General features: G+C 34.7%; 1 protein-coding gene across 2 annotated transcripts in view; it reads right to left on the bottom strand.

The window, feature by feature from the left end:
* Window positions 1-14,579, bottom strand: part of LOC143900015 (uncharacterized) — a 297,879-nt gene that overhangs the window by 22,338 nt on the left and 260,962 nt on the right. For both annotated transcript variants that reach the window (XM_077410902.1, XM_077410901.1), the window contains exon 5: window positions 7,688-7,825. In XM_077410902.1, the coding sequence (XP_077267028.1) occupies window positions 7,688-7,825 (138 nt within the window). The remainder of the gene's footprint in view (window positions 1-7,687; window positions 7,826-14,579) is intronic.

Genomic DNA, 14,579 nt, shown 5'->3' with positions numbered 1-14,579 from the left:
CTTTGTTACGTGGTATTTTATGATGGTGGATGAATATTATATCGACTAGGACTTTACATGGCTTTGAGAAGTTTTAGGTTCAATTAGTTTATTGAAACGGAGGGCGGGAGGTCGTAACGGTACTATTACGAAGTTTCCGCAGGTCGTAAAGCGTTTCCATCCGTGCCACCTATTTTCCAGTAACTGCAAGTAACAAAGTAAATACTCTAGTGTTGTTCTCGATTTCTCTTTTCTCTCTCTCTTTTCAAGCAACTTCAACATCAATATTTTATTATGTACATGTAGTTTATATTGACTACAATATTGCAAATAACATATTTACATAAAAGTATCTTTATCATAATGTCAAATAATTTTTCTAAACAATTATTTCAATATTCGCCGTAATTTTGAATTTTCTCTCTGAATTTTGCACATTTTAATTTTTAATTATTAACCAAAAGAACCATTCTAAGGAATCTGGAGTATTATGTATTAAAGCGAATAGCTAATGTTTCTTTGTTTCTTAAAAAATTTTTTTAAACGTAACGTATATACATAAATAACGCAGCTATCTTTGCAAAATCTAAATAGATTGCCAGATCGATATTACTCCTCTAGCTTTATGGGTATTTTCATCAAACGGATATTTCTGCAAAGCTCACGCCTACCGTGATTGTTCGGCCCGAAATGTCGGCGCTACGATATAGGCGTCAACAATTTTTTCATCGCTTTCCCCATTTTCTCCGTGCCTTTCCTCTTTTCTACCTCGATCGGATTTTTTGCAATTTTTTCAGTGCCTGTCGATTTACACTTTACACGCGCCAGCAAAATCGACAATGCTTACGTCGTTTGCCGCGCTCGTCTATATAGCAGTTTATAATCGAAAAGCGGTGGGAATGGTGGGATACGAGTTTCGGTGGGACGGCAGGCCAGATGAAGTTGCGCGTGTTTTATTGTGCTTACTACGACTCGTTGTTCTGTTTTCTGAATGTTCCAATATATTGAAGCGTCTCGCCTCTCGTGGCCATCTTTTTCCGTATTTGCGTATTCATCTCTGCATGAATATGACAGAAGTGAAATTGGAAACGCGGTATACTGAGATCTACAATATTTATATCTCGTATATTCTCATGTCGATATACCTAACATGTAGCATTCAAAAATCGCAATGCGTTTTTCTTTATGCTCTTTTTCAAGTAAACAAACAAACAAACACAATACACAATATTACCACGTAGATATATGTACTTAAAATAAAATCCTACACGCGCAAAATTTAAAAAGAAGAAAAGAGTTATAATTGATATTTAGATATTTTACACAGGTCTATATTTCAATTATAAAAATATTAAAATATTTTCTATAAGTGTAGAAAAATAGAATATTATTATTTTTTATGTATTGTATAAAAATGTTTTTTCAGAATAGTCATAGTTATAGAGAAAGCAGAAAATTACAATAAGAAATAATTTCTAACATTTGAAAGCAGCATTAGCTGCCTTTTGTTTTGATCCGCTACAGCTTGTGAATCTTATTCAGAGAAAAACTAATTTCGTAATTGCAATCCGAATCTTTTCGCGATAATAAAAAAAAGCGGAAAACGCGTATATGCTATTCTTTGCTTTTAGCGTTTAGCCATTTTGCGAAGCACGCTTTGATTCACTTCACTGTTTACCAAATGTTAATTTCTGGCATTATTCTTATGGAATGTGGTAAACGTATTGTGATCATTAACTAAATTATATAAAGTTGTTACAACAAGACGCGAGAAATGACTTTTGAATAATGTATGTGACCGTAAAGTTTTCTAAATGTAAGCTATTATTTTACAAATCAACGCATGCACAGACAGAAAATGCTGTCTTTAATAGTTATGAGTGATGATTTTCTAAAAAAGAATTAATGTTTTCAAAGTTACTCGTCCTTTAAATCGAAACTTTTTTGCTCTTTTTCTCGATCGATAGATCTCATGAGCGCATTTAGGGACGACACAGACGAATCACGAGCGTAAAGATCTATCCTGCGTGTCTTGTGGCAATTCTCTGCAGCAAAGAAACCAATTCCGTTGCCGTTATGCCGCCAATTTATTTTCTGTCTTACCCCAGGTTATACTAATCTCGAAATCTCTCACAAAAAACGAGCATTATTGCTAAAGTTGTATTCAACAATAAGTGGAACAATTATTCGTAAATACGTGGTTTTTTTTAAGTTTTGCACGCATATTTTCTTCCGATTTCACTTTAACTCGGGGAGAAAATAAGGACAGGAAAAGAAGAGAAATTATATCATTGTTTGTTATATTCGTGTAGGCAAAGTCGAGGAATCTTATGAAGATGCGTACAATACATCTGCTAATGCGAATTGTTCCGGCGCTCGCATATTTGCTTAATTAAAAGGTAGATTAGGGAAATGTCTGGCTGAAGTTGCGAGTAACAATACGCGGAGTATTGTGATTATGCAAATTTCTTTAATTTCTCCCGAGCCATCTGCGACGAGCGTTAATGTCGCGTAATAAAAGAACCGAGTTGTGGGGAAGAATACTCTGCTTGCGTTGAGACATTTTTTTAACCAAGAGTTCCGCAACTGTGGACTAATGAGCATTCGGAGTACTGTGTAAAAACGCAATCAACAGTGGCATATATAAAGTGATAAACTTAATATTTGGATCAGTAACATAACAAGTATCAATATTCTTTTGATTGTAGATTATAGATATATTTTTTTCTTTAGTTTTTCTCGTCTTTTAAAAACTCTTAAGACAAAACTAATTTTTTTTACAACTCTAGGAAAAGAAAATGTAAAACTTAAAAATATATTTAATTTTTATAACGCTTTATTTTATAAGTGCAGTTTTTTGGCCAAAATATGTCAGAATATCGGCAAATTAATTTGTCTATCAAAATATAAACTGTTCTATTTCAACATTGCTTGTTTTATAAAATTTTATATTTATAAAAAGTGACATATTTCTTAATTCATATGTCTCTGAAAACAGTCAAAAAATGCGGTTATATGTGCTTGACGTAACGATAAAAGAAGTGTCAAACGTTTTATTAAGGTAGTTAGTCCGTGACAATACTGTCAAAAAGTTAATGATAGACAAATGACATAGTATTTGGTTGGGATTGTCCGCGTTATGCATGTGTGTGTAAGTATCTCATATGTAGATGTATATAGACACTAATGTGTGCTACTAGATTAGGTTCATTTCAAAGAATTACTTCGAAACACTAAACAGTCAAAGGTCTTGTAGTTTTGTAAATATATTTTTACAAGTCTCTTCTATCGTCTTCTTGTTTTTTCATAAAAGTTGCCAGAGTAGTTTGATCGCTACAATTAGAAACGTAATATCGGCAGCCGTTTTCGTACCTGTGATACATGTAAAAAGTACTAACTTTGATTTCAATTGTCTCAGCTTCGGTGCGGTCAATTTTTTTCTAATTGCACATCAGGTGTGTAAATCGTGTTTACATTAATATACTGTTCAAATTTTATGAGGTTTTCAAGAAAATGACTTTACGGACTAATTATTATACCTTAAGTTGAATAAATAAAAACCACAGCTGGCCCCTATAGTCGAAGCAAGTAGAAGCGCATTTGTCGAAGCGAGAAAAGAATATGTGACGGATGAAAAGAATGGAAGAAAAAAAAGAAGGCCTAGCGCGCGATATAATAAAGAAACCGTAGCACGGGGGGCTTTGAATTCACAACTCTTCCCTCTGCCTCCTCCATTATTTTCTATCTGCCCAGCATTATGCATTTTTCTTCGCCTATATCACGAAAAACGTTGGTAAAACGTTTCATACTTGCATTCACAAGTGGCCGCGAATCCACTTTATTAAACTCTTTAAGCGCTGGGGAGAGCGTGCATGTGCGAATTACAGGCATTATAACGCGGTAACATTTGATTGATAGGAGCGATAAATATATAGATGAAGAAGATATTTTTAATCAAGGCAAGAATAAATGACGAAAAACGGAACATTAAGTTTTTAGGAGAGAGAGAGAAAATAAAAATATGACAATTGTGTGCGCACATAATATAAATGTAAATTTGTGACATACATGACGTAGATCTACGAAAAGTTCTTTCGCTGTTAAAGCTGTGCAAAAACACATGCATGTGATATTGTCTGATTTAAAACTGCCACATTTATTAAAAACTATTTTTATTAAGATGGTCACGCTTTAGTTTGTAAAACATAGAACATCTTTTTATATTTTGGATTGAAAATTACGATAGGGAATCATCTCACAACAATTTCTGCAGAATAAGATCATGTTCCCTTTCTTTTGATCGATGGAGCTTCCAACTATTTCGAGTCCTTCGTCTTGAGACTATCGGATTATTCCATAAGATGGTTTACATTCTGCAGTCACTGCAAGGGATAACGTTTCAGCGACGTAATACTATGCTAAATACGCTTCGTAACGCTCACATAATCCCAGGATATCCAGATCTTGGATAAGAAGAATGTTACATTGCCAGGGAGACAAAGCTTTTGTTGCAAGTAATATGCTTGAATCATAAATCAAAGAAGTAAGCCATTTATAAACTCGTCCTCGTTTCATCGTCCTGTTTGTATTATTTCAAAACATTTTCCTGGCTCGAAAAAATTAATGAGCTTTGTAATTCTTTTGTTTCGACGTGTATAACAGCATCACTTGTGCAAATTCTTCGGACGAATTTTTTTTCTGATTCTTCTACAAAATTAATTTTTTTTAATACGATATTTAATTTCTGAGAAAACACGAATAATAATTAAATGGCTTATTACTCTTATTATCAATTTTATATTCTTTTTTTCTTTCGCGCACGTGTGCACGTCAGTTTACATCAGTTTTACATAAATTTAACTTGTACTTGTGCGCTTTGAACAATTTAAAGGTTATTAACTCAAAGTTTTAAATTAACGATATGTCTACATCTTTTTATATAGATTGTGATATTATATTATTTATTTGCTATATATGTAGTTTATGAAAAAATTTAATCAATTATATTTGTCGTTAACCCTGTTATTAGTAAAATTTTATTTTACTTATTTTGTTAAGATATTCAATTTTTCCGCTTGTTGATTTATGTATTACGTTATTGATTCTTTCTGAGTTATATCTTTATACCATATATACTCTGTGATTCATACGATACAAGTATATCATCTTTCTTTTGTCGCTCATTGAGAAATAAAACAGGCATCGTGTGTTTAAATATTCAAATTTCTGTTTGTTAATTTCCTTTGAAGATACTTCGAATAATCGCTGGCGAGATCATATTTATATAATTTTCATAATAATGCTATGAGCATTACTAAAATTTAGTAGTCAAAACTTACGATTATATAAATAGTTTTATAAGAGTTTAATTAATTTGAATAATTACTTCTCATACATGCTTTCGACACTACGTTTTTCAATAAGTATACCGCATTTCATACATTTCCTCATCTTATTAATAAGCCACATAAAGTGAGCAAAATTGTATTACAGATGTTAAAAGCTTTATTCAAAGTACAAAAGAGCCTCTCATGGTTCCGTTTTTCTCGTTTTTTCGTCTGATTAATTCCGCTTGCAAAATGTTCCCACTTTTTGTTCTTTAGGCTTTTGCATTTCTGTCCCGCATGGCCTCAAAAATTATTATTATTATTTTTTAAAATAAAATTGAGTTAAACTTTCCATAAAAAAAACCTACAAGAAACTTTATTCCGTCCTTTTTGGTCTTCTAATTATTCATCAGTCTTATAGTCTTCACGAGAACAGCATCGCCATTTTAAGAGAAGTGCTCTACTTAACTTTTTATCATGTCTGATTTTCCTCACGAAAGGTAAAACCTTTCATCCACGGCTTTTTGATAAGTTGCTACTTAATTGCGTCGTTTTCGTATACGATGCATACTTAATTATTGAGAGATTTTTTCAGAAATTTTTCTAATCATCAAATAATCAAAATTATTATTATGTTTTCATCGTCATATTTTCTGAAGAGAATAAGGAGGAGAATAGGAAAACTTTTATGCAAAAAAAAAAATAGCAGAGTATCTGAATATTAAATATTAAAAGATAACACAAACGTACGTATTCGCATAAAAAAAAAAGAAAAAAAGAAAATAACAAGCAATAAGACAGATAAAAATGTCACAAATAACTGCAATAATTTTTAATTTGTCATATAACATAGATTGTCATTAATTACAACATAATTTGTAAAAACAAAAAGAAAGAAATAACTTTATTACTTATACATTGTATATGTATATATTATATTTCTTCAATTTTACATAAAAAATTAATATAGACCGCGGATGACCAGTCGATTCTATCTCTATTCGCACCCCTTTTGTCCGACGTTCGCCCATGGATTTCAACCCTCATCCAGTCTTTACTGCATATCCGTATCCCTCTGCTTTTCGGAACTCGGTGAAGCGGGTGGAGGGACGCAGATAACGGTTTTAATTCCGTACGAATGGATCGACGTGCGAAAAAACGGCAGGGGGAATCGTCGGAGAGGCGGATTGATAGACTGCCGGGAACAATGGTTAACTTCGGAAGTAATCGCTTCATTCCTGAGTTCCAGCTAGCTCCTACTGTCTGGTTAGATCCCGTATTGCATACTTTCCGGGATCTTGCTGTTTCCCTTTCCTTTTAACTTATGCACGCAAAAACGTAGTATTTTTTAATCCTCTCACGCACTGATTATTACTTCCCTTATGACAAAAACTGAGCAAGAAACTCATCCAGAGACTACATTTAATATCATGCATCACTACCAACGCGTGATTTCGCTTTTATTAACACGTAACGCTTTTGTTATCTGATGTAAATTCATCAGGAAGAATTTCTATTATCTTTTATTAATCTCAGTAAAACCCAAGATTCATAAATTTAATAGCAAAATATGTGCAGAGCGTGTCTGCACGTATAATGCTAAATAAAATTTTGCAATTTGTAGAGCTTACGTGAACAACGTACAAGTCGAGCGTAAACGATGATTTCCCATGACATGTCGGTAAGAGTTCTTTTTACTCTTTTTCTTTATTCGCTCTGACTGGTCCCGCAATCCCTACCTGGTGCATGGCAATAAAGGGGTCCGCTCAAACTTAAACTCAAGTAGAACGAAATAAACAATAGTATCAAGCACAGCGAATAGCCGCTTTGTTGGTCGGTTCTTTTGCCATGATAAAACTTTTGTCACGGTGGCACACTTGTGAGAAACTTTTCCGACAAAGGAAGAAAACAGTTTGTTCCACTTTCATTTCGTTACTGGACGATGGCGTTTTGTCTGCTGAAACTCATTAACCTAACTACCTAACCGAACAATTAAAGATACTTGTGTCAAATCAAGTTTTAGAAACACAAAGATTGTAACCATTGCAACATCAACATCTAGTGTACTTAGTATTATAAAAAAGTTTGAATAATTATGTAATTATGGTTATTGCAGAAAGAATTGTGTACGCACAATTTATTAAATGCGCAAAGTATTTTCTTGGAACCCCGTAATTTGAATTTTATTCAATTTTTATGGGTTATTTTAACGGGTAATATATTATATATACTTGATATATGATTTTGAATAATATTTCGATCATATATAATATATAGATAATTTTACATTTAATTTATTTAACAAATTTCGAATATGTGTGTGTAAAATTAAAATTAAAATTATGCATGTATATCTATATAACTATGAATTGTACACTTACAAGCTCTGTATCTATGCCAGCACCATCCCGAATGTTTTCATGATCGACACCAGCACCATTGACCATTCCAGCGCTTGAGCCGGTACCACTTGCGCTTGCTTTTCCACTAGCCCCACCAGCTGGTGTTTGTGGTAAGCTCTGAAAAATAAAGAGATTTATTTTTCAACTCGAATCTCTCAATATTGGAAAATATCAATTTGTTGGACGTGTGACATTTATATATTATTGAAGCAAGTAAGATAGTAGTTACATATATACTGAAAATATTCGTTATATCATCGACGAGATACTGTTAAATATCGACAACGACAACCCTGGGTAAATTCTCATCATCACCAAAGAGGCCCCCAGGCCCCATGCAGGCCCCAAGCAGAGGCCCGGCGGTAATTGAAGAGTGCTGACATTAACAACCGTTTGCTCGTCGGTGATTAGGGGTTAGGTTAGATCAGTTATGTGCATTCACTTGAAAATAATTGTATTGCGGCAATGAGTGATCTATTCAAGAATTTATATCGCCATTGGGAGCTCGATAACACGACAGTGCCCGATTTGTTTCCCACCGAAATCTGTGCTGAAATCTCGTCTCAATTTCACCTCAGCAACATTCTTCCTTTTATTCGTAACGTCTTGAAGCTTTTCTCGAACTCGAACTCTTCCTTGCGACGCGGGCGCGGGCGGCGTTCTATGGCAAACGAAACGAAACTGCGTCTTGCCACGAGCACTGGCTTTTACGAGGAGGATTAGATGGTGTAAAGGATGGTCGTAAAAGAAAATTCCGCCGAACGTATTTGCCTCGATCGTTCTGGTCGGGGCAAGAAAAATAGCCGCCAAGACGAAGCAATTTGTATGTGCACTGGAGAATTGTACGCGCGACAACATTACCTTATATGTAGACAGACAGAGGCGGACAGACAAAGAGAGAGCGAGAGAGAAAGAGAGAGAGACCAACTTTGCCTATTCCACATTATATAATGGAAGTCTCCCTAGTCCCTACTCGACGGTTTTCTCAACGAAAGGATTACGACGCGGTCTTTAAATCAATTTCGCCAATAACGTGATAGAACTCTTCGAGTTTCCGACGTCAGGATTGATCGCCTACCATCCGCGTCGACCGCGTCCTGGATAAGGGCGAAACATTGCAAAAACTTTCACGTAGCATTCAGTCGATGCACGTTCTCAGTGACAAGTAATAATTTTTGAATAATCACCCAGGCGTGTCTCTCTCGCGAGGCAAAATATATGGTATTGTTTCCTAAGTAAGATTGATTCACAATTCACATTTTAAACCGCGACTATCCATCCAAAAATTCGTTGACATGTTAAGGTATATGACTCTCATATTTCAATTTTCGGAATTTCAAATTCAGAATTTTGATAACTTCCTTTATAAATATATCAATAAATTATATATACTAAAAATAGAAAAGATTGGTTTCCTTCAAAGATTTTAAGAGTAAGAAAAACATTATATTTTACAGAAAAACAAAACCTTAATGTTCAAATAATGGTCAAATATATCGATCGCATCTTATATTCTGAAAGTCAAAGTAGCAAGTGTTAACAAGAAAAAACAAAAGTCTATTCTTCGTCAAAGTAATTCTTATATTAAAATGCTTTTAAGATCAAACTCGCTAAGCTCTACGTTCTATTGAAATAATGTTATATGGTATTCTAATGGCGCAGGCCGCAGAGTGTCTTTGTACACGCTGAAGTCTGAAGTACGGATCACGATGAGTAAAACAGGCGGATCGCGAATAAAACAGGGAATAAGGGAACATTTTTCGTCTGCAGACGAGCTCTGGAGGTGAGATCGACTAGGAGAGATTCGACTTAAAGGTAGCTATAGTGTCTTCAGCACCCTTCGATTTTATTTCCTGTCGGCATCGTCATGTTTCGTGTATTGGTAATAGCGCAAAGTGCTCTTCTCGAAGTAATAGCGGCTCGAAGACGACCCTTTAAGCGACGTTCAGCACTTTACGACCGCTCTTTATAAGGACACCTTACTCTCTTCTCTGAAGCGCGCGCGTATGCCACCGTTCCTCTCACCTCGCACCTTTCCGAACACTTCCGAACCGATTCGCTTCCGTGCGGCTCGAGGAAAAAAATAGCTAAAGTGTGTGCGAGGCAGAAATTCTCTCGAGAGGCAGTCGCTGCGACCGCAGCATTTTTATTTTCATAGCCGATAGAACGGTGATTAAAGCAGGGAAAGTAATTCCCGTCTCTTGATCGATTTTGTGGATGCAATATATAGGCGTTCTCGTTAGACTCTGTAATAAGTTTCGGACTGTCAGTTCAATTTTAACTAAATTCCCTTATAGTTTTATATTGTCTTATAAAAAGTTAAATAATTTCGCGCGCGTTAAACCTGATGTAAAGCACGTTTTATTTATAATCTAATATTTTGTATTTATATTTTTTACATTTCTTTGCGTCGCTTCATTTATATACTGTTATATATTTTAACTTTCATAATTGGTATTCAATGGAATAATAAGTAAAAAAAGTGATTTTTATTTTTTGATTAATATCAATAATCCTATAAACCGAAAATATAAATCCTCTGCACACAGAAGGATGTGTTGTAATAATTTTAGATTTTTAGCTTTATGATGTTAGATTATATAATTCCTAATCTATTAAACTGAATTGCTTCATATAAGATTTAAATAATTTCTGCAAGTAATTACAACAGTACCTTTCAATTCTTTTCACTATTTTTTCCAATCACATTTTTACATTTTCTCAATTTTTTATCTAATTTCTATCTTTTGGTGCACAATTTTTAAATTTTCTACAAAAACCTTTTTATATAAAGCATAATGAAGGCAGGTCCTTCGCGACATTTTGTATCGGCGCAAATCATTTCGCTCGTGCCAGTTTTATCGATGAGCAAAGAGCGGAAGGGTAAAGAAGAATAGTGCTTCGTACAATCACCGGTACACCCTAAAATTCTTCTAAAACTGAATTTCTTCCCAAAGACCGTAAAGTGCACCATAAAAGAGCAACTAACGCAGTTCCGAGAATTCGTGAGTATAGTTGAAAATGCAAGGAAGACTTCTGCGAAATAAAATGCAGCGCGAACAGATAAACAAAGGATTTCGATATCCAAAGAGAATAGCTTGGTGAATAGTCAATTGGGTTTCGCATTTAATTAAAGATAGTAAAAAATAATGAAAAAGTAGGTAGTAATAAAAGTTTACGATACATTATTTATTAATCATGATTTATGATATTCATGAATAAGAGAAACCTATGAGGATACTTTATCATCGTCCATAATAGTCCGGAAGTAAAAAAAATTATCATTCTTTCTCAACTATACTTGTGCTACTTCATTTCTAATTCGTTTTGACTCATGTGAAAGCGCGTTTTATAAATAAATCTTCTTAAGGCCAAATACGTTTTATTTTTATATATAAATACAAGCAGTGTAACGTACGATTATATTAATAAAAAAATGTATTAAATTGTCAGTTATATTTATACACGTATTTAAAAAAATAATTTTATAATTTAATGTATTCACGCTACATATACATACCGCGCTATATCTGCATAAGCTATTTCAAAGCAATAGTTATTTGTTATTCGATATATGTAATTAGCATCTCATACGCTAATTAAATGTCGTTGTGTTTTCCAAGTTATCCCATATTCAACGAGATAAATTTGAATTTTATATTTTAGAAACATAGAATACAAAATTAAATCTGCCATGAAACTCGAGCATGTCATATGTGCAATGATGGTATAGCGAAGGTGTTAAATATTTTCGGTACGTAACTATATAGTTACGCGCACGGACGAATAACTTATAAATGAAGCTCGACAGTTTGAAATAATTATATTAGCTTCTCGACGATGAAATCGTGATATAAAATATGAAGCTGAGGCTTGACACGCTGTAGTCGGTGATGCGAAAAAGCTGCCGAAAGTAAAGATCAACCAACGTTAGAGACATGCAGCAAAGTCACGACTTGAGTAGGTTCTCATTTTCTATATCAGTATATATAGATAGAATATCGGAAACGATTTGGGTCGCTGGGTCAAATCGAATCATAGGACTTGGAGGTTGAGTCTGTCGAGTGGTGGCGCCGACAGGATCTGTCGACGGTGTCATGACGGTTTCTGTACATGCCCTCGAATAATTACACACGAGTGCACTGAAGGATCTTCGCCCGCGGTCTTCTTCCTTCTGTCTGTTCCTGCTTCCTCTCTCGTCCCCTAACTTTTTCTTTCTCTGATCTTCTTTTAGTCTTTCTTTCTCTCTCTCTCTCTCTCTCTCTCTCTCTCTCTCTCTCTCTCTCTCTTTCTTATTCACGCAACTACAGTCGTATTTATATAATAGTGAGTTGTCGAGAAACTTGACACTCTTTAACTTTCTTCTCAATCGAGTAGTTGAAATCCGGATGACGGTGTACGATTCAGCAAGCGTAAATTTAATTCTGCAATGTTGTCAGTTTTGAGGATTACAGTGGTGTGTTCGTTGAAGCTCGAAAAGTATTCAGCGATTCAAATCGATCCTGCGCGAAATGATAAAATTGTTACTAATTTTTATGTAACAGAAAAAAGTCGAAAATTTCCTATATTTCTGATGTTTTATATTTTACATTTTACACACACACACGTCGCTGGTACTCTTTTCAAAACGTATTATGAATATTAAAACTCTTTTAAAGAAAGAGTCAGATTTCAGAAAACAAGGTGCTAATCTTTCAGAGATGATACTTTCCTACACTCTATCAGACGTCGAATATTCTACGAGGAAGCGTGCCCCCTGTGCACGGATCACATTAGGAGTCCAATCGCAGCTGGGTGTAGCCAGCCACTTTTGGATGCATAATGCAGTCTCTCCAGTCTCCGGGCTGCCCTGTCCTCCATGGAAACCGCCTCATGCCGCAACCTATCCGTGTCGTGACCAGGCTACGAACTAACAGCCACGGCTTATATGCGCTCTTACTCTTTATTGCACCAACCACCCTTGGGCTCGCTGCGATGTCTCGAACCTGCTCTTTACTTTCAGTCACCTCACCTATGGCGCTATCATAATATCGGTTTCATAATTCGTAAAATATGAATTTGATACAGGTTCAAGACTCTCGCGTCAATATACGGCTGAAAAGAATTGTTTTGATTCTTTTGAGGGCAAAGCGTAATTGAAAAAGCACATAAATGTCTTAAGATGTTTGTACATATAGTGTCCTTATTAAAAATTGTTTTTTTTTTGTAAAATAAAATATGTATACACAAAACATAATCATATGTTTCGAGAAGTCTCGTTCACAAATACGATTTTTTTATAATTCGTTAATTTTTATACACAGCAGGACCGCCTATTTAAATTCTCACTTGGATTAAATTTTAAAAATCATACAATTTGTTTTGTGGATGTTTCCATATAAATTAATTCGTGGCTATCTATTTCACTGTTTTCGGCCTCTCTCTTGTACTCCCCAGTCCCCCCCCAAGTTAATACGAAGAATGGAAGCAGTAATGCGTGCATAGCTCGCACATCGATGGCGTACACGTCAGTCTTCATACTGTAATGTCGGCCGTCGATAGGACATGAGGATGAAAATGAAAAATGACCAAAAGTTCCCTCCAGGCTGAACGATGCGGCAAGGTTGAGGGACTACGGAGGGAGGTGCGCGAAAGAGAGGCGGGTTGTGAGTGCTATTGATTGCTCATCGCCATTGTTGCCGGCCGCGAGGACCAGAAAGGGTAGGAAATAATGCGATATTACCGAGCAGAAAGCGGTGATAAATTGATATATAAACCGCGGCTTTTATGACACCAGTCGTCCCGTGAAATTTGCATTAAGCCACTGCTGTCAAAAGAGGATCCAGCTTCCAGCTACGAGACAAGGACAGTAAGTCAACATCAATTTTAGGACAATCCTGGTCGGCTGTAATTTCCGACCATAAAATATTTACAGCTTTGAACGACGATAATTTCTATCGGCAAATGGCGTATAAATTAATGATTTATTTCGCAATAACGTAATTATTGTGAAATTTCTGTTAAAGTGCATGAGAGGTTTATAAAATAAAAATAGCTGAGATTTTAATGTCAACTATTAATGTTAACTTCATTGTCAGTAAAGATCAGAATGAGATTGAAATCTAGGAATACAAAGGACCATATCACAGGACGATAAGGATCCTTTTTGAAGAAATAAAATGTGAATTAATCGATGTTGCTTTATTTCATGAATCGTCAGACACGACAGAAAGTCTAATGGATCCGACAAACCATGTGTCCTCAGACTGGTTTTATTCTATTACGCGATCGAATTCATTCATCTTAGGTTCTTTTCATTTTCTAGAAAAGAACGCGTGCTTTTACACATCCCGAGGCTTCCTATCTCAAGGAGATAAACGATGTTCACTGTCACAATTTGATATGGCACGTATTTCTATTTCTACTTCCTGTGACATCCCAGTGATTTTACTGTTATTTTGACCAGCGATCTACATTTTCCCTCTCGTAGCGCAATCGTTCGTCATATCTATGAAAGTGATTTCTTGAGAACGAGTTTATCCAACAAATTTTAATATACTTGTATCTAATTTTATTTTAGGATATAACTAATGTGGATGCGAAGACAAATTTATTAACTTTTTTACATTATTCTTAAAATTATAATATAATATTAATATTGTGTGAAGAAAAAACATAAGATATAATAAATTTTATATATACACATATATATACGTATATGTAAATTTGCTACATTATTTTATTCATGTCATATGACGTATTTTTTTAAATTTTATCCATACCATGATGACGCGTAATGCGTAATAAAAACTGTATTTTTACTGAAAGTTGATACTTTTGTTGTTGCGTTGTAAAAATTAACGAGAAAATGAATTATCTATTATATTACAGA

This window comes from Temnothorax americanus, unplaced genomic scaffold (assembly GCF_048541705.1).
Source record: "Temnothorax americanus isolate GAGA-0224 unplaced genomic scaffold, ASM4854170v1 Scaffold3, whole genome shotgun sequence".
Classification (NCBI taxonomy): domain Eukaryota; kingdom Metazoa; phylum Arthropoda; class Insecta; order Hymenoptera; family Formicidae; genus Temnothorax; species Temnothorax americanus.
This window is presented reverse-complemented; position numbering and strand designations above follow the sequence as displayed.